Source organism: Ornithorhynchus anatinus, chromosome 18, assembly GCF_004115215.2.
Source record: "Ornithorhynchus anatinus isolate Pmale09 chromosome 18, mOrnAna1.pri.v4, whole genome shotgun sequence".
NCBI classification, from domain to species: Eukaryota; Metazoa; Chordata; class Mammalia; order Monotremata; family Ornithorhynchidae; genus Ornithorhynchus; species Ornithorhynchus anatinus.
Genome location: NC_041745.1, coordinates 3,530,623 through 3,553,851, shown reverse-complemented (window position 1 = coordinate 3,553,851; position 23,229 = coordinate 3,530,623). Strand labels below are relative to the sequence as shown.

General features: G+C 57.9%; 1 protein-coding gene and 1 long non-coding RNA gene across 6 annotated transcripts in view; one reads left to right on the top strand and one right to left on the bottom strand.

Moving 5' to 3' along the window:
* Positions 1-23,229, bottom strand: part of SLC6A9 (solute carrier family 6 member 9) — a 50,346-nt gene that overhangs the window by 13,942 nt on the left and 13,175 nt on the right. Inside the window, exons 1-2 of one of the 5 annotated variants that reach the window (XM_029083492.2) lie at positions 13,560-13,807; positions 10,230-10,360 (exon numbers count right to left, since the gene is read on the bottom strand). In XM_029083492.2, the coding sequence (XP_028939325.1) occupies positions 10,230-10,259 (30 nt within the window). In that variant the 5' untranslated portion in view covers positions 10,260-10,360; positions 13,560-13,807. The other 4 variants (XM_029083494.2, XM_029083493.2, XM_029083490.2 and 1 more) reach the window with 4 other exon arrangements.
* LOC114818272 lies at positions 12,631-13,688 on the top strand. Its single transcript, XR_003766126.1, has 2 exons — positions 12,631-12,965; positions 13,143-13,688. It is a non-coding gene; the product is annotated as an uncharacterized LOC114818272 (long non-coding RNA).

Sequence of the window (23,229 nt, the reverse complement as noted above, 5' to 3'; positions counted from 1 at the left end):
TGTGCTCCCTGATCTATGTCCTAAATTCTTGGACCCCAGGCGGGTGGAGATTCTGCCATGGCCCCCCTGGCCCTGGGGCCTCGGGACCCAGCTATGGACCCCCGGCCCATCCAGCCCCCGAATCCCTTCTGCTCTTTGCAGTTCCATCTCTGCAATCCCCTGTCTGTTCCTCCACACAACATCCTCCTGCAGTCACCGCATTTCAGCCGGCCGTGTCTCTCCGCGGGCGTTTCCTGTTGGAAGACATAACCTTTCGGTGGTGTTCCTCTTTTCCCGGGGCATCCCTGCTGAGATCGGCCCACTGGCACAGCTGGAACAGCTTCAGGCCCCGCCCCGTCCCGTAACCGGCTCCGTGGAGCAGCGGGCCGTGCACCGGCCAAGCGGCCCTCCCTTCCACCGCCGTCCCAGGGCCGGTGCCTTCGCTGACTACGTGGCCGCCCCGTGGACCGGGAGAGGCGTCAGCCGGCCTCTGGAAACCTCACGCCCGGCCGGGGCCCTGTGGTGAGAGGGAAGGGAGTGGGGAAAGGGGCAGAAGGGAATAAGGGCGGGAATTCTTGGGAAAGCTGTCTTTGGGAGGCGGGGAGGCTGGGCTAGCAGAGGTCAGAGCCGAAGTCCAGCTACAGCCCTGGGGCGGAGAAGGAGAGAAAGTGGCTCCCTGCCCCCTCTCCCCTTGCCCCCTGCCAACCAGACCCTCCAAAGGGGCCTCTGCTCCTTCCTCTTTGGGAAGGGGTGAAGAGGGGAAAAGACAGAATTGGTGAGGACTCCTGTGGTCCCTCATAAACTGCCACAGTCTCACCAGCAACAAAACCCCAAATAAGCCCACTTCTCTCCCAGCCCAGTCCCCGATCCGGTGTTGATGCTAAAGGTTTCCCTCCCTATCCTATCCCCTGGACCCCGACCTCCACCAGCTTCAGGAAGCTGAGGCACCTGCTCTCACCCAGCCCCAGCCCAACCTCCACCTGTCTCTCTCAGTCGATCCAAAGCATCGACTGAGCATCCCCAGTTTGGGCAGAGCACTGCGCTGAACGCTTGGGAGAGGACAGCAGAATTGGTAGAGGTGATCCTTATCCTCAAGGATCAATCAGTCAATCGAAAAACTGACAGTTCGGCTGGCACTTGACCACATCTCCCAGGGAGGAAGGTCTTTCTGGCTTTCACGTCTTCCCTACCCCAGTCCTGCCCTTTCTCCAGCAGTTCCTCCCTGCTGCCCCCACTCCCTCCCCCCGGCTCTTCCCGTCCATTGAGTCTCTGCGTTTCCGATTAGTTTCCTGAGGTGGAAAAATGCAGCTATTTCCCGTCCAGATTTCCAGCCTGTGACATTTCTCTGTCCTCACCAGGGCGCCCAGCACTTTCCCATCACCCATTGACTGGGGTATGAGTAGACCCTGGCCTTGGCCCACTTCCTCACCTGGATGAAAGTGCTCAAGGGGTCAGGGGATATAAGGGAGCCAGGGGCAAGGGGAACTAGGATCTAGGATCTTGGCCCAGATGAAGCTGACAGAGCCCAGAGGTTCCCTCACTCCCTCACTCCAGGCAGGGCTTGGCCCAGTTATGTGGTTTTGCTCCGTGGCAGAGAATTGGGGAGCTGCAGTCTTAACTCACTCCACTTGGCCTCCCAGCTCCAGGATCCCCAAACTCTGCAAGAGACCCCGGCCCCTGAGTAGAGGTAGCCGGGCCCCCCAGAAACCAAGGACCTAACCCCACAGGGCACAGTGGACACCCAGGCCCTGGCAGAGACGGACACTCGACTCACAGAAAGATGCATTCCCCTTGTCTTCTTGGCAACAAGGTGGAGCTCCATGTTGGTCAGGAGCTGGTTGGGGCAGTTGGGCCCCCCATCCTCATTCAAGGCCCTGGCCACTGGTTGACCCCATTCTGGTCAGAAGAGGGTCTCTCCCTTGGGGAACGGTGGCTCAGGAGGGTGGCCCAGGTTGGTAGCAGGGCCTCAGGGACGGTGGAGCGTGGTGGGGGAAGGCCGTGCAACTCCTGCTTCCTCTCACCCTGCTGAAACTACCCCCAGTACCTGATGGGGAGGGAGAAGGTGCACTCCTGGGGTGGGTCTGGAGTCTTTCAAACAGTCAAAGAAGCCTCAGTTTCCTGCTCTCCAAGTGCTCCCTGACCCTGAGACTGGTACATAGGCAAGAGGCCCCTGGGTGCGAACCCTGAGACCATCCCATCCGGGGTGGGGCGGGATGAAATATCCCAAGACCAGGCCCCAGACTGGGGCCCACAGCAGCCGACAGAGTGAGTGGGTCCCTGTCTGGCCACCCTGGACCGGCCCAGCTATCACCTGGTTACCAGTGAAATGCCCAGCCTTGCCCAGGCCAGTGGTGCTAGCTCCATGCTCCAACTACCCCAGGTTCCACCCAGATAGACCCCCTGGCCAGCTCCTTGAACAGTCCTAGCAGCTACCCGTACGATCAGCCCTGTCTGGGACAGCCCCACTGGGGGAGAGGTGCCACCCACTGGGGCGCAGGCAGCTCCCCTCCTGGATTGCCACAGACAAATTGCAAAAAGCTCGGTCAGTGGATACTTGCAGCCAGGCTAGGGGGAGGCTGGCCCCAGACCCCCAGAGGAGGGAACGGATGGTCCCTTCTCTGCAGGAGCCATGGGGACGACGCCAGGGAGGGCACCCAGAAGGTGACAGCCCAGCCGGGTCACCGCCACGCACGGGGCCACTCCTCCCTGCCCCCGGGCCAACCAGCAGCCCCCCGGCTCTTCCTGTGCAGGACTTAGCTCCCCGGGACATCTTGGGAGCTCCGGGAGCAGAGTCTTGTCTCTGCTCACCTCCTGGGTCCCCCAAGGGCCAAAGTGGGCTCCCTGAAGAGGGACACTCCACCCCTCCCCCAGCACAGTCCCACCTTCCCTTCTAGGGCCACAGCTGTGCCCGCCAACTCTGTTTCTCACCAGCCACCGGGTCCCAGTGTCCACCAGCCCCTCCCCGGCTCCCCCTACCCAGGAGATAGGAATTCCTCCAGAAAAGGGGGTTCCCATCCCCGGCGTTTCTTCTCTCCTCGAATCTCACTGGCCGTTCGCCGGACCCACTGAATCCATGTACCCGGCTCCCCGCCCCCTGCTCCATAGCTCCTGTGCCCACCCCCTCCCGCCCCATTCCCCCTAGGAGTGACTGCCGTGGCCCAGACAATGAGGCTGTATTGATTAGTACAATTCCTGGGCACCTCCGGCCCGTCTCCCCGGGAGCCAGGACAATACGGCTTTGATACACAGAGCAGATTCTCAGCAGGTCCCTGGGCTCGGGGAGGGGGGGACCCCGCCAAATCCCACTCCCCCTGCCTGTGCCCGCTCCCAAACTAACTCTTCTCACTCCTTTGCCCGGGGGCAACCCCCAGGCTCAACTCGCTTGGCGCCTTCTTCCTCCTGCCCCCAGCCCCGCATCCTCACCGCCTCTCCCGTGGGACCCACCTGCTCCCAGCCTGTCTTCCCCACTCCCCCCACCCCAGGATCGCCCCAGTTGGGCCCAGCGCTGGGGACAGGGCGGTCACCTTTTGGGCGATGACTGACCTGCTCTGGGGAAAGGGGGGGCGCCTCGGCCGCCATCCTGGGGCTCGCGCTGGGGAGCGTGGGCGACTCCGAGCCTCATTCACCTCCCTGCCAGCTCCGGCCAGGGCCAACCCAGCCGGGAGCTCCCGCTGCCTCTCCCTCTGCCGGGCTTGGCCAGCGCTGGGCTTGCTTTCACCTCATCTCCTCCCGGAGCTCTGCCCCACCACCGACCCCCCCACTCCCCCCGCTCCCCCCTCCCATCCGGGCCCTGCACAGCCGGGCGCTCCAGAGCCCGGCCCAGGGTTTGTTGTGCTTTTCGCTTGTTCCCAGCAAGTTATCGGAACAAAAAACACACAAACACTCACACCCGCCGGGAGAGGGAGAGAGCGGGAGCTGGAGCTGTGCGCTGGGACTCTTGGTCCAGCAGCTGGCTGCGCTCCGCCCACAGTGAGCGCGGGACCCGAGGGCGGAGGTGGCAGGGCACCCCGTTCCCTCTCCCATTACAGAGTGGTCCCCCGGCAACCCCAGAACAGGTGAAGGATTCGGAGGTAGCAGAAGGGGCAGGATGGGTGGGATAGGGGAAAGACGAGGCAGGAAGAGGGTGGAAGGGGATAGGGGCCAGGGCAGGATGGGGAGGTCCAGAGGTAGGATGGGGGCCCTGGGGGCAGAGACTTTGTCAAGGTGGTGGCACAATTCTACTTCAAGCCAAGAGGGAAAGGAGATGGCATGGATGGGGAAGGCTAAGCCAAGAGAGAACTACATTTCCTCAGCACTTCTGAACTTGGGGTTCGAATCCTTCCCCCAAACGCGATAGGCTCCCTCTTGGAGGCCAAAATGAGCTCAGCTTCGTCTCTTTCTCCCAAGGGTCCTGGCTCCAGTGGGGTTAACTCCAAGGAGCCTGGTGCGGGGGGATGGGGAGGAAGGGATCCCAGGGTGAGGGGTAAACCAAGGTTGAGTGCAAGGGTTCGGGGTATGTGCTGAGGAGAGGGAGTCTGTGCCCATGTCCTCCAGCCCAGACAGAAAAGACTGAAGCAGCCAGAAGAGACCTGGGACCCTTCCTCACAACAGATAGCTCTCCGAGGGAGGGAGGGAGGGATGGGAGAACAGAGACCCAGTGATTAGGTCATGGGGCAGGGGACCAGCCCACCCACCTCCTCTACCCGGGTCCCCTCTTTCGCCTGGGACAGCCTGAGGTTCCGTGTGGGTCAGTGGCTCTGGGAAGGGGCAAGTCACCCCCTGATGCCCACATGGCCAGCTCCATCCTGGACAGACTCTGTCTGCCCTGCCCTGGGCACGGTGCCCAGAACACGGAGCCCAGACCGGATGCCTTTGCTGGGCCTCGGGGGCAGGAGGCAGCAGCAGCCCAGCTGGGCACTGGCCCTAATGAGGCCTCATTAGTGGAATCCAGCTGCTCCCAGTCCCACTCTGCTGGGCAAATGCTTTCCCCGGCCCCCAACTGGCCCCCCACCACAATGGGGGCCATCTCAGTGCTATGGCATAAAGGACCCATCGGCCCCAGCAGGGCCTGGCCTGGAGTGTAGACTGGAGGGAAAAACAAGGGAAGCTGGGATGGGGCAGGCCATGGGTCAGGGCAAGAGAGGAGACGGGGTCGGGGGAAGTGGGGTGTGAGAGCCAGGGAAGGAGAGTAGCTAAGGGGGCTGAGAGGAGGATCAGGATCCCCAAAGCCCTAAATTGGACAACATGATTACTATTATTTTTATTTATTGAATTTGCTAAGCATTTACTACATGTCAAACACTGTTCTAAGCCTTGGGTAGATACAGAGTTAATCAGGTCGGCCACAATCCCTGTCCCAAGTAGAGCTCACAGTCTTAGGGGGAAGAGCGAGCGTGGAATCCCCATTTTACAGGTAACTGAGGTCCAGAGAAGTGAAGTGACTAGTCTAGTGTCACACAGCAGGTAGCTGGTAGAGATGGGATTAATAACGACGGTACTTGTTAAGCGCTTACCATGTGCCAAGCACTATTCTAAGTGCTGGGGGAGATACAAGTTGATCAGGTTGGACACAATCCCTGCCCTACACGGGGCTCACAGTCTTAATCCCCATTTTACAGATGAGGGACCTGAAGCCCTGAGAAGTGAAGTGACTCCCCAAGGTCACACAGCAGACAAGTGGCAGAGTCGGGATTAGAACCTGTGACCTTCTGACTCCCAGGCCTGTACTCTATCCACTAAGCCATGCTTAGAACCCAGGACTTCTGACTTCCGAGCCTGTGCTATTTCCATTACGCCACACTACTGTTGAGGACGGGTTAGCATGGGCTGTACCTTGAACCTTGATCTGTGAACCCAGGGGTCTCCAGGAAGTGGGACCATTAGCCAAGGCCCAGGAGAGGAAGAAAAGAACTGAATCAGGTGGGGGTCGATTCTGGCCCTCCCTAGCAGAGAGTTGGGGTTGCTGGGCTGTGAGTCTGGACCCTTCTGGGACGGAGACAGGCAGGAAACCAAGCCAGATCCCTGGGCCGGGGAGGTTGCCAGAGCCAGGGCAGACCCCCAAGACCCTCTGCCAAAGGACAAGGATATCCTGCTTCCCAGGAAGACCCTGGCCTTGCAAGGAGCTGCAGGGCCAATCTGCGGGGCTGGTCTGCTGCCCCGATGGCCACCTCGGCGGCTCCGATCACCCGGCAGCTCATTCACAGAAAGGCCGGGCCCAGCCCGGCCCCGCCCCTCATCCAACCTCCCTGCTTGTGGGCCCGGTTCCAGCTGGAACCGCCTGGACCCACATTCCTGTGGCTATTTAAAACCCCCAGCCAGCCCACCTGCCCCTCTCTAGGGCCTGCGCCTCGATCTCCCTGCCCCTGGGTGGCCCCCACCTCTGGCTCTCTCGCCAGGGGCCTTGGAGACTTTGCCCCCAGGGAGTGAAAACTTGGACTTCCCCAATGCCCAGTTGTGGGCCAGCAGGGAGAGGGGGACCTGCCCCTTCAGCTCTGACCTAAACCAGCACTGTAAGAACAGAGGTCCACTGGACGCCCATGGAGGCTCTTGCACTGGGCCTAGAGGAGCAGGGAAGCCAGGAGAGAGGCAGGAGGGAGAGCTGTCTGGACTCTTCTCTGATGGACATAGGGGCTCTGGGGGTGGCCTTGGGAAGGCTCAAAGGTCAGTTAGTGGTCTGGGGCCACCGTGGGAAGGTGGCAGGAGCTGTCGGTCAGCCGTGGTGGGAATTGTGGGGACCAGAGTGCCAGGTTTGAGGACTGGCCCAGTTATTCCCCCCCGGAGATCCTCCTTAAGTAGTTGGACTTCCTGCCTGCCCGCCCTGCCCGGGGAGGCTCCCCTGGTCTCTGCCCCACTGACCACACTTCTCTTTCCTTCCCAGTGCTGAGCAGGGGAAGCTCCTGAGCCCCTTGATGGCTCAGCCCCCATCCCTGCCTGCCCCCCAGCAACCCAGCTGCTGCCCGGCTCACAGGCGGCATGGCCGGCTGGCCTCCCGGGAGCACATGTCCCGGGAGCCACTGAGGCATGAACGCGCAGGCAAGCCGGCCGGCGGAGACCATCTGGGCCAGAGACGACGGGGGGAGCCCGCACGTGAGCTCCCGCGGGGCCCCTGGCCTGCCACGTAGGGTTTGGACCCCGTGAGGGCACCAACAGCCTGATGGGATCCAGCAGTCGGCCATTGAGGCTGGTGGCTCAGAGAACTCAGGACTCCCCCAGACACATCCCCGCTATGGCGAGCAGGGCTGGGGAGAGGCAGGGTTGGGGCACTGGGTGCCAAGCATGGAAGTCAACGGGGGGCACTCTTGATCCCCCGCTCCAACCTGGCATTCTCTGCCCTCCGCTTCCTGCTCGCCTAACAGTGCCTGCTTCCCTGCTGCCCTCTGGCTCTCTCTGCTAAGTTCAGTGGTCCCAGGAACCCACAGAGGGCGGGGAGAGAAGGAGAAATGGGCTACTGGGCCACCCCGGGCTCTTTGGGGCCCCCAGGCGAGGAACTGCTCATGATGGGCAAGGGACTCCCCATGAGCACCCATTCCCCTGTCCTCTGGCATTGGAGGGGAGTGCGTCTTGGGTCAGATTTCTCGGGGGTTTGCCCCAGCTCAGCACAAGAGTTGAGAGTCAAGGATGACCCTGGGGGTGTTCTGGAGTCTGGTCCCTGACAGAAGAGTGGCAGAGCCCAGCTTGGTTCAGTAATGGGGAATCCAAGCACCAGAGCGATTGGAACAGTCCTCCCAGGGTGGGGGGGCAAGGAAGGAGGAGCTAGACCCCCAGGGACCTCAACTTCCTTGCAGGTCAGTACCCCGTGTGTGCTCTCTCTCTGGTTTTTTTTTTGCTCTATATATCTATTTCTCTTCTCTCCCACGGCTGGGGTTGAGCCTGCTCCACAGGAGCAGAGATGCAGCCAGGCCAGGGGAAAGTGGAAAAGCAGAGCCTCAGGGCCAAGATTCCTGACTGATCCGGGGTCAGGAGTTCTGACAGTGATCGGGGGAATAGGGAGGGCATTCCTGGGAGGGATCCGGAGACAGGGAGGGGATTCCCGGGAGGGATCCCGAGACAGGGAGAGGATTCCTGGCAGTGACTCCGGGCCTGGGGGCAGGGACTGCTGCCCCCTGCCCAATCCCGGCCTCCCGGGCAGGCTCCTGGCAGGGACCCGAGATCAGGATGGGGCCCCCGTTCCAGGGTTCATGCTCGCCTGCTCCTCTTCCAGTTGTGGTGCCCTTCTGCATTTCTGCCTCCAGCCCCTCCCAGCCAGGATTCCTGGAAAGCTGACCGGAGCCCGGGCGAGTGACGAGAAGCTGGAAAACCTGGGCGGTCCTCGGTGCCTTCAGAGGGCAGTGGCCCAGCCTGGCCCAAGTCTCTGAGGTGACCGGCGTGGAATTACGGCCGCGGGGAGGCTCCCCGGAAGCCCCCAGCTTGGGTCGCTTGGCCACCTCCTGGCTTGTCCTCTCTCCCTAGATTCCCTTCCTCCTCTCTGAAGCTGTACCTGCCTGGTGTCTCCTTCCCAACCAGTTAAAAGTTGACTGACTGACCCCAACCTGGGCCCTGTGGGGTTCAGGCCCCGGAGATTGGCCTCTCCAACTCCTAGACCAACTTCAGCAGCTCTGGGTCAGATCAGATTCAGGAGCCAGAGGGAGCAGAACCAGCCCGGAACCCGGCGCCTCAATCAGTGACTCCTCTCTGGAAGCTGTCGGGGAGCGGCGGTGTGCGTTGGCTGGGTCACCCCTGGACACTTTCAGTGCCCTCAGGTCTGCCCCATCCATCCTGAGGGTGCCAGTGGGTGCCCTTGAAGATGCCACTTCCCAGAAATCATCTCGTGGGCACCAGGTCAGATCTTAGCATGGCTAAGTGGAAAGATCACGGGTTTGAAAGTCAGAGGACGTGGGTTTTAATCCTGGTTCCGCCACCTGTCTTCCGTGTGACCTTGGGCAAGCCACTTAACTTCTCTGGGGCTCAGTTACCTCATCTGTAAAATGGGGATTAAGACTGTGAGCCCCACGTGGAACAACCTGATTACCTTGTATCTACCCCAGCGCTTAGAACAGTGCTCGGCATATAGTAAGTGCTTAACAGATACCATTATCATTACTATTATTATCTTTTCTGGGGGTTGCTTCGTGAAGTGTCCCAGTGGGGCAAGTCCCCAGGCACGAAGGGGACCCTGACCCTGAGCTGAAGAGACCCACCTGTCTTGGCCTCAGGGCCCTCTCCTGGGCTCCTCTGGTGATTTAACAGGGAAGGGGAAAGGGGGAAAGGGCAGAGGTCCTGCTCAATCAACTGGGCCCCTGAGGGTCCTCTGAGCTCTCCGGGGGTTGGGGGGTGAGGTGGTCCCTCCCCAGTAAGACTCCCTCGGTCTCTCAGGCTTCTAGGCTTGATCCAAATGAATGACCGGAGTCGGGGCTGGGCTGGGGCGGCCTGCCCCTCAGGGAGCTCGGGTGGCCAGGCCGGAGGCCAGCTGCTGTGGTCAGGGTCAATCTTTAACTGGGTGGGAAGGCGACAGACGAAATAAACACTTGGGTGTGTGTGTGTGTGGGGAGGGGAGCCGGTGTTGGCCTTGGCCCCAGCCCCGGGACCCAAGAGCCCGGCATGGATGGCCCTGGGGAGCAGAGCTAGAGAGCCTGGCGGCCCCTCTCGGGCCGGGCCGTGTCTGGTCAAATCCCCAGGCTCCTCCCCGCCCTGTTCCCAGCCCTGGGCCTGGGGCACGTGGCTGCCTGGACCAGAGAGGGCAGCGGGCCCGGGAAACGCCCAGAGGAGAAGAGGAGGGAGAAGTGGGCCGGGTGAACCGGGGACCCCCACGGGGACCAGGGGGAGAAACGGAACTTAAACAGCTTCCTCGGCACTTGCTCCGTTTCCCCACTCTGGCCCCGGCCCGGGGGGCACCCCGTCCTGCCAGGCAGGGCCAGCTGAGCACCCTCCCCCCTCCTCGTGGGGGCACCTCACCCATCCTCTGGGGCTCCCCCCTGCCTCTCGGCAGGTCCCCGCACGCTCCCTGGCACTGGCCTCCCGCCCTGGGCTCCTCTTGGCCGCGCCCGCCGAACCCGCCGGACGAGGGGCCACGGTGCCAGAGCGCGGGGGCAGCGCCAGCCCTCGGGAGGCCCGGCAGCCCCGGCGCCCGGAAGGGAGTGTGCGGGGGAGAAGATGAAACGCGCTGCCTGGCGGGGCTGGCACCGGCCTGCTTCTCCGGCGATCTGAGCCCGGGCGCGGCCTGCGAGGATGCAGCTGGCCTGCGCCGCCCGCACTTGCCCTCCCCGATCCCTGCCTCCGGCCTCCAGGGTACTCACCGGCATCCCTGTGCCACCCTTGCCAGCCATGGCGAAGGCGGGCAGCGCTCTGGGGCGCTGGGGGCTCCGGGGTCCCGCGGGGCAGACACAGGCTCTGGTTCCAGCTCCGTTCAGACCGTGGGCATCGAGATCTGGGGGCAGAGCAGAGTAGAGCAGGGTGAGCGGGGGGTTGGGGCGGGGGGGTCGAACCGACTTGTCATGGCCCCAGACCAGGAAAGGGAGGCGGCCTGGGAGCTTGTCTCTTCTCCAGGCCCCAGCCTGGGGCTTGGGAAGGGGCCCGGAGCTGCCTGGTCCCTCAGGGCCCGACCCAGGCAGTTTGACCGGCCCCTGTCCCTTAGCAAACAGTCAGCGCCCCCTTCCCCCCTCCTGCCACAACCTGAGATCCCACCGCCAGTCAACTCCCTGGCCCCCATCCCTTCCCTTCCCAGCGTGCCCCACGTCTCCTCCTGTCCCTTCCTTCCCCCCATCTCTGCTCCCTTCATCTTTTGCCCTTGCCTCCCGGGGGGAAATCTATTTTTGAGCCTCCAGATGCCCGGTTCGGCAAAATAAAGAAATAAAAACAGAACTGGGACATGATCCAAACCCTCCATCAAAAGCCTAGATGCTTCTAGCCCTTCCTCTGGCCCCTCTTCTGAGGGGAGAGTTCAGACCAACATCCCCCCGCCCCACTCGCCAAGGCCCCCTGGGTCAAGGACACGTTCTGGTCCTCTTGCTGCCCCGTGGCTTCTCTGGGCCCCTGTCCGGGTGCTGCCTGGGCAGCGGTCATCTCGGGACTTTGAGGCCGGGGCATTCCCCACTGGTCGGCCCCGTCCGCAGAGCCCTCACCCAAGCGTCCCAGAGTCGGGTGCCGGTGCCCTGGAACCTTTTCTGGGAATCTACTTGAACCTCTGGTTTACGGCTGCTTAACGGAGACCTCCCCCATTCAGGCACGGGCGAGAGGCACTATGGCATGAGGGTGGGAGAGCGGGGTGCCAGGAGGCAGTGGGAACTGGAGTGGGCACTGCTGAGAAGTGGGACTGTGAGCATTGCATCGGTTGAGGGTATGCTGGGCCTTTTCACACTCCTGGGCTTGGGCCCTGCCACCGGGTGAGCCAACTCGGCTCGGAATCCCTTCCCTCCAGCCATAGACTCGGAACATCCTGCAGGTGAGCTCCGGGGAAGAGGAAAAGGGGGATGCGAGGGATTTACTCGTGCAAAAGCCATCTAGGTTTGTTTCCGGGTGGCGACAGGGTGGCGGCTACAATCCCTAAATCGTCCCCGCGCCTCGCTCCAGCCCTTAGCCCCGCACGAAGCCCCTTCCCCACACCGGGAAGGGCCGGCCTCTCCCTCCCGGAAAAGAAAATTTGGGACACGGATAGGTCCCCTTCCCTCCTCCTTCCAATCCATCTTCTCAGGCTCTCCGCCCGCTTCTCCTTTGACCTTTTTTGGTGAGGGGTGTGGGGGAATTCCCCTGTGTCTACCCCAGCGCTCAGAACGGTGCTCTGCACATAGTAAGCGCTTAACAAATACCAACATTATGATTATCATTATGTAGGGGGAGGAGCGGACCCACCTACCCCAGGGCTCCATCCTCTCTCCCCTCCTCCCCCACCCTCCTCTGCCCCGGCCTCATTGGGCAGCCGGGTTGGGGCTCCCAAAGGATCCCAAGCTCGAGGGGGTCTCTCAGGACTCCGGAAATCCTCCCGAGGCGACCCCGAAGTCCTCCGACGGGCAGGGGTTTGGCTACTCACGTGGAGCTCGGCCAGGCTCTTCCCTCCCCCTGGGCCGTGCCTCAGTTTCCCCACCTGCCGTAAGTTTTGCACGCTAGCCGCCCTCCGAGAGCAGGAGGAGGGGATTTGGGTCTTTTTCAGGAGAGAGGGCTCACCCGGGCATGCTCAGTCCACCCCTTCGTCGCCCGCGGCCGCCCCCTCCCCCAGCCGCAGTGCAGACCCCGCAGCTCCCCTTCGCCCCCCTCCTCACCACCGCCCATCCCTCCTCCCTGCTTCGGCGCTGCCCCCTTAGCCAGGGCGCCTTCTCGCCCCCCTCCCCCGTCGCCCCCCTCCCCGCATCCCGAGCTGCGGCTGGAGGGCGAGGCCCCTTTAAGGATGGAGAGGGAGGGGAGTCGGGTCCTTTTCGAGCGGACAGCTGGACAGACGGACGGCCGGACAGGTTCGCGGGGCCACAGGGGACGGGCTGGTCCTCGCCAGAGGCTGCGGGACCCCCTGGGCTCCTCCGGGGGGCCGGCGGCCCCTTTAAAGGGGGCGTGGGGGCTATTACATCAGCCGCCACGTGTTGGCCTCCCCAGCTGGAGTGGAGGCGCTAAGGCCCGCCCCCCGCGGGCACATGCCGTGGAAAAGTACCGGAGATGCCCGGGGCCCCCGCCCCCCGGCCCGCCCCCCGGCCCGGCCCCCTCCCATCGCCGGCCTCCGGCTCCGGCCAGGGGGAGGCAGGGAGGCCGGGACGTGTCCGCCCGCCCGTCCTCCTCCCGGACCTCTCCGGACGCTGACCCTGGAGCCCCCCCCGCGCCCCGGCTCCCGGACGGATGGACACCGGGCTCGGGCCGGGTCTGCCACGGGAGCCGGACGATCCCTGACCGGGCCAGGGAATCAAGGCGAAGGAGGCGCAGCGGGAAGACCCGGGGACGGGGCTGCGGGGGTCCCAGCCTGCTGCTGACGGACGATGAGAGGTGGCAGACGCACACACGTACACACGCACAACCTCCCACCCATGCAGATAGGCACGGACAGACACAAACAGGTAAGCTGCTTAAGATCTGTACCGTGTCCCGTGTCCCCCCCCCCCCCCAACACGTGTCTACACACACACACACACATCGTAGGAAATAAGCACGGACGGACACAATCAGGTACGCAGCTTAAGGCCTGCACCGTGCTCTCCCCTCTATCCCCCCCACCCCCCGACACCCGGACACAGATCCCCCCACCCGGCCTCCTGACAGTTGGATGCAGACGCGGAGATTCCGCCCCCGGAATGCGGAGACGCCTCAGGTATTCCGGTGGGTGGTGATGCGGGACGGGCATCCAGACACCAACCTACTCCCGGGCAGAGATGGGCTCAGAAGGATGACATTCGGAGAGGAAAACGTGGGCACGGACCCTCACGGGCGGGCGCTTTTACTCCGCCGAAGACCCTCAGAGCCAGACAAGGACCCGTCACATCCCACGCACGCCAAGGGGATCCACACTGTGACCCACGCTCGCTGGGGCTCTGAGGATGGGAAGGAGACGTGTCCAGACGAAAGCACCCAGACGCGCACACGCTCCCGGACCGCAGCGCCCCTTCCCCACCCATCCCCGGCTCGGGGTGCCCCCTCCCCCCCCCCACCTTTACCATGCTTCTCCTCCTCGCCCCGGGGGGATGCACCCCACGGGAGTCCGGCCGTGAGAATGTCCAGGTAGATATCTTAAAGGATAAATTGCATCAGCCAAGGCCGGCAGCGGGGCTGCCTCCCGATCGGTACCTCCTCCTGGACTTGTTGTGTTTTGGTTTGGGGGTGGGAGGAGGAGACCGGGAGTTTGGTGAAAGTTTTGGAGACAGAAGAAGGCTGAGGACGCGGCCAAGTCCCTCCCCCTCTGAGCGGCTCCCCCTGCTCCTCCTCCTCGGCCACCTTCACCCCCCCCCCCCCTCCTGCTAAACTACCACAGGCTCCTCCTCCAGGGGAATTGAGTTACAGGCGGCTTCCAGATGGTTGATCGCTCCCCCGGCGACTCTCGGTTGGCTCCAGAAATTCACCTCGGGACCCTCGGCCTCCCTCTTCTTCCCGAGCAACCCCCCACGTACACCTCTTCCCTCCTCGATGAGCCATTGGAGCCCACCCCCTCCACCCAAGCCCCTAGATGTCTCCAGTCCTGGCCCTTGCGATACTGTACGTAACCCCACCCCGTGAAGGGGGATGTGAGAATCAAAGATGGGAACTACCATCCTCTGCAAAAAAAAAAGACAGTTCCAAATAGTCACCGCTGTCCCCGTTCCCGGAATTCACCTCCCTGGATGGGGAAGGGTGGGATCCATTCCTATCTGGGCTGCAGAGAGGACTCCGAAGTGGTCACCTTGCTATTTTTTACGGCATCTGTTAGGCGCTTACTGTGTGCCAGGCACTGTAGTAAGCACTGGGGTAGATACGAGCTCATCTGGCTGGAAACAGTCCCCTTCCCTATAGGGCTCACGATCTGAATCCCCATTTCACAGATGAGGTAACTGAGGCACAGAGAAACGGAGTGACTTTCCCAAGGTCGCACAGAGGATATGCGGCAGAGCTGAGATCAGGACCCAGATCCTTCCGATTCCCAGGCCCGTGCTCCGTCCGTTAGGCACTCTGCTTCTCTGTGGCCTTTCTCTCCCCATTTCCCAGATGGAGGGACTGAAGTCCCACGTATGGCACAGCCTCGGTAGGTCCAGTCCCCGTGCAGTCCTCCTGCCTTCCAACCACAGAGCCCTTGAGGCTGTAAGATTAGAACCCAGAGCCCCAGGCAAGCAGGAGCTGAGTCTAGAATTGGATTCATTTTTTCCGCAGGTGGTGAAAAGTGCCGGACTAGGGCTGGGAGAGAAGTGGGTCTCCACGGTCTCACCATCCCTCGTATGCCCAGACAGATGTTGCCCGGGTCTGGGTAGACCCATGTGAAGCCAGGGTGGCTTTGCCAACACACCCTGCATCTCCCCCCCCACCCATCTGACAGCCAGCCAGCTGGACAGATCAACCTCCCGGTTTCATTGCCCAAACCACAGGGATTTAGGAGTGAAGGGGAGTTCGAAAGTTCAAAACAAACTTCATGGTGGGGGAGAGGGAGGGGGAAGAAGTCTGGAGGAAAGGATGCAGCTGCCTCAGCTAAGGCAGGGAGGGGCAAGGTTGCCCAGGCAACCAGGTGTTGGTGAGGTGCCCTCTACATCCTTCAGCTCCATGGAGATGGAATGAGGAAGAGAAAATAGAGACTGACAGAGAGCAACAGAAAAGACAGACGGACAGAGAAACAGGCAGGAAGAGTAAAAGAGGCAGAGATTGAGAGCCTCCCCCCGAAAACAGAGTGACAGACAGACAGGAAGACAACTCTCTGCGGGCATGGATTGTGTCTACCAACTCTGTTGTATTGTACTCTCCCAAGTTTAGACTGTGAGCCCGTTACTGGGCAGGGATTGTCTCTATCTGTTGCCGACTTGTACAGTCCAAGCACTTAGTACAGTGCTCTGCACGTAGTAATTTCACTCAGTAAATACTACTGAATGAAGTGCTTACTACAATGCCCTACCCACCGTTAAGTGTTCCATAAATATCACCGAGTGATGAAGAACACAGACTCAGGAGGCAGGCAACAACATTTGGACTGAGAGAAACAGCAAGGGACTGACAGGACAGACAGAAAGAGAAAGAGAAAGAGTGAGAGAGTAAATAAACATGGGTGCACAAGACAGCCTCAAATACTCCTCTCCCTGGGCTGGGCGGGGCTGTATCAGTAGGGATCCAGTCAGAGCCCTTATCTCCACCTCCCTACTCTCACAAGTTTTGCTCCTGTCTCCTCCAATCTCCAGCTGAGCTAGGAAACAGTCCTTCCTGGCTAGGTGACTGTAAAGTGAGTAGAAAAAGACCTTAAGGTGGCCGGAGGAGGAGGGGGGAGGATTCAGAAAAAAAGTCTTCCTTTTCCAGACCAGCCTTCGGAACAAATGAAAATGCCCAGTTCACGAAGAGTTTCTCACCTGGCTTCAGTCTCTACAATCTCTGCCTCCCCCTATCCATTCTTCACCCTCCCTACCTCCGGCCCCTTTCACGCGACACTTAAATACACGTCTCTACAGCTGCAGTTGGTTATGCTTTTATTATGTCTCTGACCCCTGGGGTTGCAGATGTGTAGGGCTCTGTTTTTCTTGGCTTTTCTTAAGGTCTGGTCTATCTCCCTCTATTCAACTGTAAGCACTTTGAAAGCAGGCGCCGTCCTTCGGAACTCTTCAATCCCCTGGGACCCCTCAGCCTCCAAGGCCGGCAAGAGTCGTGGGCAGCGTCATTTTTTTCCGATTTTTTTATGGTATTTGATGAACGCTCACTCTGTGCCCAACACTGTTCTAAGCGCCGGGGTAGGTACGTGTTAGTTAGGTCAGACCCAGTCCCTATTCTTCAAGGAGCTCGTAGTTTTAAGTACTCGTGCGCCAAATAGGTGCTCAGAAAGTAGGAGGCCCGGACAATGTGTGCATCAGGAGCAGTGTTGCTTCCTGGGGAGTTTGATCCTGAAAGTAGCAGAAGGCTGAGGAGGGGGAGGGTTGGGAGCAGCAGCGAGACATAAGTATTGGCCGGGTGCCGGCAGCAGCGGAATCCTAGGCCTGGGTGCCGGCCTTGTCTGCAGCTTGCAAACCTTGGCCTCTGCTCTCAGCCCTGGGCAGCCCAGGATCTGCCATGTGCCGAAGGATCCATTTAGCAGACTCTAGCAGACCAACTGGCCAATGAGGTTGGGGGGGGGGGTGGGGGGGTTGGATGCCAGTTCCACACATCTCCTGTCTTCTGGAAGGCAGCTGGGGCTCAAGGACTCACTATGCACCGACGACTTTGTCCTGAAAGCACACCCGTACACACACAAACTCTCGCTCTCTCGCTCTCTCTCCATCCCCTGAATTCCCAGAAGGTCTGTGTCTCTCCAAATCTTGGTGTAGAATTCCCCTAATCCCTCCCCTTAGATCCAGAGTTGGAAAAATAATTTCACCTGAGCCACTGACTGTTCAGACAAAAATCTATGCCCACAATCCTGAGCTCAGCTGCCCCAACCTGTGTAATTTCCCTCTGGTTGTGGCCAGCACAGACACATCCTTTGAGTAGCCCGGTCTTGCCAGCTGCTCAACGCCGAAGGACAGACCGACGGACGTTGAAAAGTACTGTGATCAGGAAGGCAGGAAGGATAGCCTCATCCGCTCTTGGAAGAAGTCGAGGCTTCCGCCTCCCCCGACTCACAAGGTATGGGCATCTCGCTCTATCTGCCACTGTCTCGGAGGGAATCTTGGGCCAGTGAGTGTGGCCAACACTACCAGGCCAGCGGTCTATCAGGGCCTGGATTCTGTCTCCGGCCATAGCTACGTGCTTGGAGACACCATGTGATGTTGGTTGCCCTACTCTACGTGAATCCAGGCTGAAGGGCAACTGTTCCCTGCCTCCTTGGGCTTGGGGCTGCCTGTAGGTCAAAATTAGTCAATCAATTGTATTTACTGAGTTCTTACACTGTGCCGTGCGGGAGAGTGTAATATAACAGATTTGGGAGACACATTTCCTGCCCACAACGAACTAACAGTCTAGAGGAGGAGAAGGTCTGACTCCTCCCTGCCTGTGATCCAAGTTCCCGTCCTCCTGCCCCCGCAGTATACTCCGGGCTGCTGCCGATGTCCACCACAAGGGTGTGGGCACCAGAGCCAGCTGGCCGGGGGGCAAGAGTCCCCTCGGGGTTCCGTGAGAGTGGTCTTTCACCCAGAGAGGGGGAGTCCAGGCTGGGGGACAACTCTGCTCTCTCTGCTTAATCCCTAGAGAGAAGAGGTCTAACCGCTCTGGTTTGGTAGCCTCTACTGTCCTATGGAGGGGAGAGAGATGTGGCCACCAAGAGTACTGATTGAGGAGCTACTGTTTCAGAGCACTGTAGTAGAAGCGCTGAAAAGTCGAGCTTATAGTAGCATTCGCATTTATCAACCACCCACTTGGCACATCAAACTAAGCACTGTGTCCATCCCGATCTGCCTGTATCCATCCACCCCAGTGCTTAGTACGGTGCCTGACACACAGTAAGAGCTTAACAAATACCACAATTATTATTATCATTATTATTTACTTGGGCAGTTTAGAATAACAAAGCGACACATTCCCGGCCCGGAAAAAGCTTTCTCTGTATTGAGGGAGACAAAGGCAAAAATAGTTGGAGCAGAACGGTAGTCCAGAGACCTGATCTCTGCTGTCAAAGATCTTCCAATCTAACTTTTCCTCAACATCCCTGTGTCCCCAGCCCTTAGAATTTCCAGGCCATTGGTGCCATGGAGCTATACCATATCTGGCTGCCACGCCCAGGCAAACGGGAAGGGAAATGTCACTCAGAGATCTCCCTGTTGATGCCAGGCTCTTTCTCCACAAGGAGCAGGGTGGCCTAGTGGAAGGAGCAAGGGGGTGGGAGTTAGAGGACATGGGTTCTAATCCTGACTCCGCCACTTGCTTTCTGTGTGGACTTGGGCAAGCAACTTCTCAGTGGCTCAGTTTCCTCATATGGAAAATGGGGATTCAATACCTGTTTTACCTCCTACTTAGACCGTGAGTCCTATGTGGAACGGGGACTGTGTCCAATCCGATTAACTTGTATCTACCCCAGTGCTTAGAACATTACTTGACAAGTAGCAAGCACTGAACAATGCCAGAATAACAATCTCCGGGCTGACTGACTGGCTGAATGGATATCCAACCTCAGAGGGTGAAATCAGGAGGGTACCAGGGAAGGAAGAAAAAGGAGCCAATGTATTGTGCTTCTGACCGTTGTTCCAGAAATGTAGAATTCTTGTGTTTCTCTCATGTGTTAGCTTTTTTTTAGGTTCTTGCCTAAAGCTCCTTGAGGGCAGAAGTCTTTTTCAAACCTGGGAACAGAAGGAGGCCAAAGATTCAGGCTTTGCTAAAGGAGCTGGGAGGAGCAAACCAGACCCATCTTTTCCCGAGAGCAAAGGCTTCATTCTGGATTCAAGGCTCCTTCCTTCACCCAGATCTCTGGCCCTTTCCCTCCCGCCAGAGCTGGACAGTTCTTGGTCTGGGAGAAAGCCAAGGGGTTCTCATTCTGTTCTCATCAAGGCTCCCTGAGCAGGTGCCCTTGTGTTTGAGATTGTGCTCAGCCACCCAACTTTTCCAGAAGGGCCCAGGATCATGGTGGGCTATGGGCACAAGGACCAGAGATGACTGGGATCTCGGGAGCCAGGCCTGGTCACAACCTGGTGGCCTAACGAACAGATTTCAGTTCTGGGAGGCAGAAAGACCTGGATTCTAATTCCGACTCCTCCACTTGCCTGTTGGGTGACCTGGGGCAAGTCACTTCACTTCTCTGGGCCTCAGTTACCTCGTTTGTAAAATGAGGATTAAGATGACAGCCCAATGTGGGACAGGGTCTATGTCCAGCCCAGTTACTTTGTTTCTACTCCAGTGCCTGGCACATAATAAGCGCTTAACAAATATTATTATTATTAGTAGTAGTAGCTTTATTAATAATAATAATAACCTGGTGGTGTCAGGCTCTCCTCCAGGTGCAGGCAGAAGGTTTAGATGTTGAAATGGAGTAATAATCCCAGGCCCAGACTGGTTATACTTAGGTCAAAGGTCTTTGCTATTGCATTCCTTGTCTGGCCCTGGTGGTCTGGGCACCAGCTGTTCCTCTCGCCAAGCCTAGGTGATTCCTCCAAGGAGGGTCCCAAGGGTGTGTGTGTGTTCATGTGTGAGTGTGTGTTTTGGGGTGTGCCTGCTCCTCCAAGAATATCTAGCCTGTCTCCCAAGGACCAGAGCTAAATCTCTAGAGGCAGCAACTAGGAATCCACTGGCAAAGAGAAGCCAAGAATTGAAGCAATCATCCCCGTAATTCAGGTTTTTGTGAGATACGCGTCTACTTAAATGCTTCGTTTCACTCCGTTGCTGGGGATCTCGCTTGGTGCAGTGTCGGTGTGTGTGTTTATGTGTTCATGCATGTAATGGTGACAGCAAAAGTGTCATTTGAGGGCGGCACAATGTTGAGGCAAGTTGATGATGAAGATGTGATGGTATTTGTTAAGCGCTTACTATGTGCCAAGCACGTTCTAAGCGCTGGGGTTGATATAAAGTAATCAGTCAGTCCCATGTGGAGCTCACAGTCTTAATCCCCATTTTACGGAAGAGGTAACTGAGGCCCAGAGAAGTGAAGTGGCATGTCCAAGGTCACACAGCAGATAAGTGACGGAGCCAGGATTAGAACCCACAATCTCTGACTCCCGAGCCCATTCTCTTTCTACCTAACTTCTCTGTGCTTCAGTTACCTTTTCTGTAAAATGGGGATTAAGACTGTGAGTCTCATGCGGGACCACCTGATTACCTCGTACCTACCCCAGCGCTTAGAACCTTGCTCGGCCCACAGTAAGCTCTTAACAGATACCATCATCATCATCACTGTACTAAGCGCTTGGAAAGTACAATTCGGCAATAAAGAGAGACAATCCCTGCCCACACCGGGCTTACAGTCCAGAAGGAGGGGGAGGCGGACATCAAAACAAGTAAAACAAGTAAACAGGCATTGATACAAATAAATAGAATTATAGATATATACACATCAAAACAAGTAAGAAGGCATCGATATAAATAAATAGAATTATGGATATATACATATATTCGGCTGGGGCCCACGCCTCTCGGTGAGCAGGAGGGGGGTGTGGGTCTCCAGAGCCGGAATCGGTTTCGGTTTAATTTCCTCCCACTGCGAGCCGCCCTTTTTTGGGGGCGGCTCGGCGGTTACCATGGAAACGGCCACATCTCCCGTAATGGTCCTCCTCCTACCCAGATTAAGAAAGCCCAGGGTTTGTGCCCGCCCCAAGGGGCAGGGAGGCGACTTGGCTCCCTCCCAGGCCAAGCAGGACCCCCAGTAAATTAGTCTGGGGAGGGGGCGGCCGGGCCCAAGAGAAATCACGTGCAAGAAAATAAGGATTTCGATTCACATCGGAAACAAACCCCCTCCCCCAGACCTGGACCTGCCTGTCCTTTTCAGGCATTGGTCTCTCAAGTTCATTCATTCATTCATTTGGTCGTATTTGTTAAGGGTTTACTGTGTGCGGAGCACTGTACTAAGCGCTTGGGAAAGTATAATGCAGCAATGGGACAATCCCTGACCACAACGAAATCCCCCCCCCACCCCCGGGGAGGGGGGAGTGAAGGCAGGAGACATATCCTGTGCGTCTTTTATTTCTTCAAAGGTGATGTTTTGGACGTTGGCTTGGGGTTTTCCCAGGGCTGCCCACAGACCACAGATTCCTTGAGCTGGTGTGGACCTAATGTTGATCTGACTCCTTTGCGTGGCTCAGTGGAAAGGGCCTGGGCTTTGGAGTCAGAGGTCATGAGTTCGAATCCCAGCTCTGCCACTTGTCAGCTGTGTGACTGTGGGCAAGTCACTTAACTTCTCTGTGCCTCAGTTGCCTCATCTGTAAAATGGGGATTAAGACTGTGAGCCCCACGTGGGACATCCTGATTCCCGTGTCTACCTCAGCGCTTAGAACAGTGCTGGGCACATAGTAAGCGCTTAACAAATACCAACATTATTATCCTTTGGGGCTACTGATGGTTTAAGGGCCAGTCGTAGCCCAGTGGATAGAGCACGGACTTGGGAGTCAGAAGGACCTGGGTTCTAATCCCAACTCCACCACTTCAATCGTATTTATTGAGTGCTTACTGTCTGCAGAGCACTGTACTAAGCGCTCATCTGCTGGGTGACCTTGGACAAGTCACTTCATTTCTCTGGGCCTCAGTTACCTCATCTGTAAAATGGGGATTAAGACTGTGAGCCCTATGTGGGACATGGACTGTGTCCAACCCGATTGACCCCAACTCTAGATGTGTGTGATCCTAAAGAAGCTAGGAAAGACCCTGCTACCTCTGTCTTTTCCAGCTGGGGAAAGGTCAGTGCTGCCTGGAGCAGAATTTCACGGGGGATGAAGGCAATTTATGGCATTTATTAAGCACTAATGGCATTTATTAAGCACTTGGTCTGTGCTAAACACTGGGGAACATACAGGAAAATCAGATCAAATCAGGCAGTTTCTGTTCCACGGGGCAGGTTTTTACAGATGAGGAAACAGGAAGAGATTAAGTAATTTGCCCAAACTTTCCTTCCAGTGAAGAGACTGCCAAAGGAATTTAGCTCTAAACCCTGAAACTTGTATGCCACAGAGAAGCAGCGTGGCTTACTGGAAAGACCATGGGCTTGGGAATCAGAGGACATGGGTTCTAATCCCGACTCCGCCACTTGTCTACCGTGTGGGTAAATCACTTTAACTTCCCTGTGCCTCAGTTACCTCATCTGTAAAATGGGTATTAAAAGTGTGAGCCCCACGTGGGACAACCTGATTACCCTGTATCTACCCCAGCACTTAGAACGGGGCTTGGCACATAGTGAGTGCTTAACAAATACCATAATTATTATTATTAGCTAGAATATTCACATTGACAATCGATCGAAGATATTTCTTGAACATTTACTGTGTGCAGAGTACTGTGCTAAGAGTACACTGCAAGAGAGTTGTTAGGGTCCCTGCCCGCAAGGAATTTACAATCTAATGAGCAATTGAACTGTTCATTCAAGCTCATGAAGTGCACCAATATCAAACCGACGGGGAGTCTGGGCACGAATAGAAAAATTGGGATGTTACTCCCATCTTCCAGTTTAGACTTGTCCTAAATTGAAACCAGGAGTTTATTGACAACTAGAACACTGGACTAGCAGCAGGGCCTAGTGGGTAGAGCAGGGGTCTGGGCATCAGAGCTGTGTGACCTTGGGCAAGTCATTTAACTTTTCTGTGCCTCACCTACCTCAACTGTAAAATGGGATTGACTGCGAGCCCATATGGGACCTGATTGCATCTACCCCAGCACTTAGTGTAGTGTCTGGCACATAGAGAGTCCTTAATAAATTATATAAATAAATATATACATATATGCACACAAAGAAACTCGGTTGCTGATGTTTGCTCTTGTCAAACAACAGCTGCAGTTAGCAGCTAATGACCTGAGATTTGTTTGCAAATTGTTTGACTAATGTTTTTGTTTGATCCACATTCCCCTTTCCTGAAATTACCTCACTCTCCCCCCTCAGGAACTTGCCTAGCTTGCTGAAGGCCAAGGGCCCAAGGGGAAAGAGAGTTGGCAGGAGTAATGTGGGTGCATTTAGCTGTGGGAAGTATATTGGGACGAGAAAGCTGGGGAGAGGGAAGAAAGCTGCGTGTGTTGGTAGGGGGTGGGGGGGGGCGGTGGGAAAGGAAAGGCCGAGAGTTATTTCTATCCCGT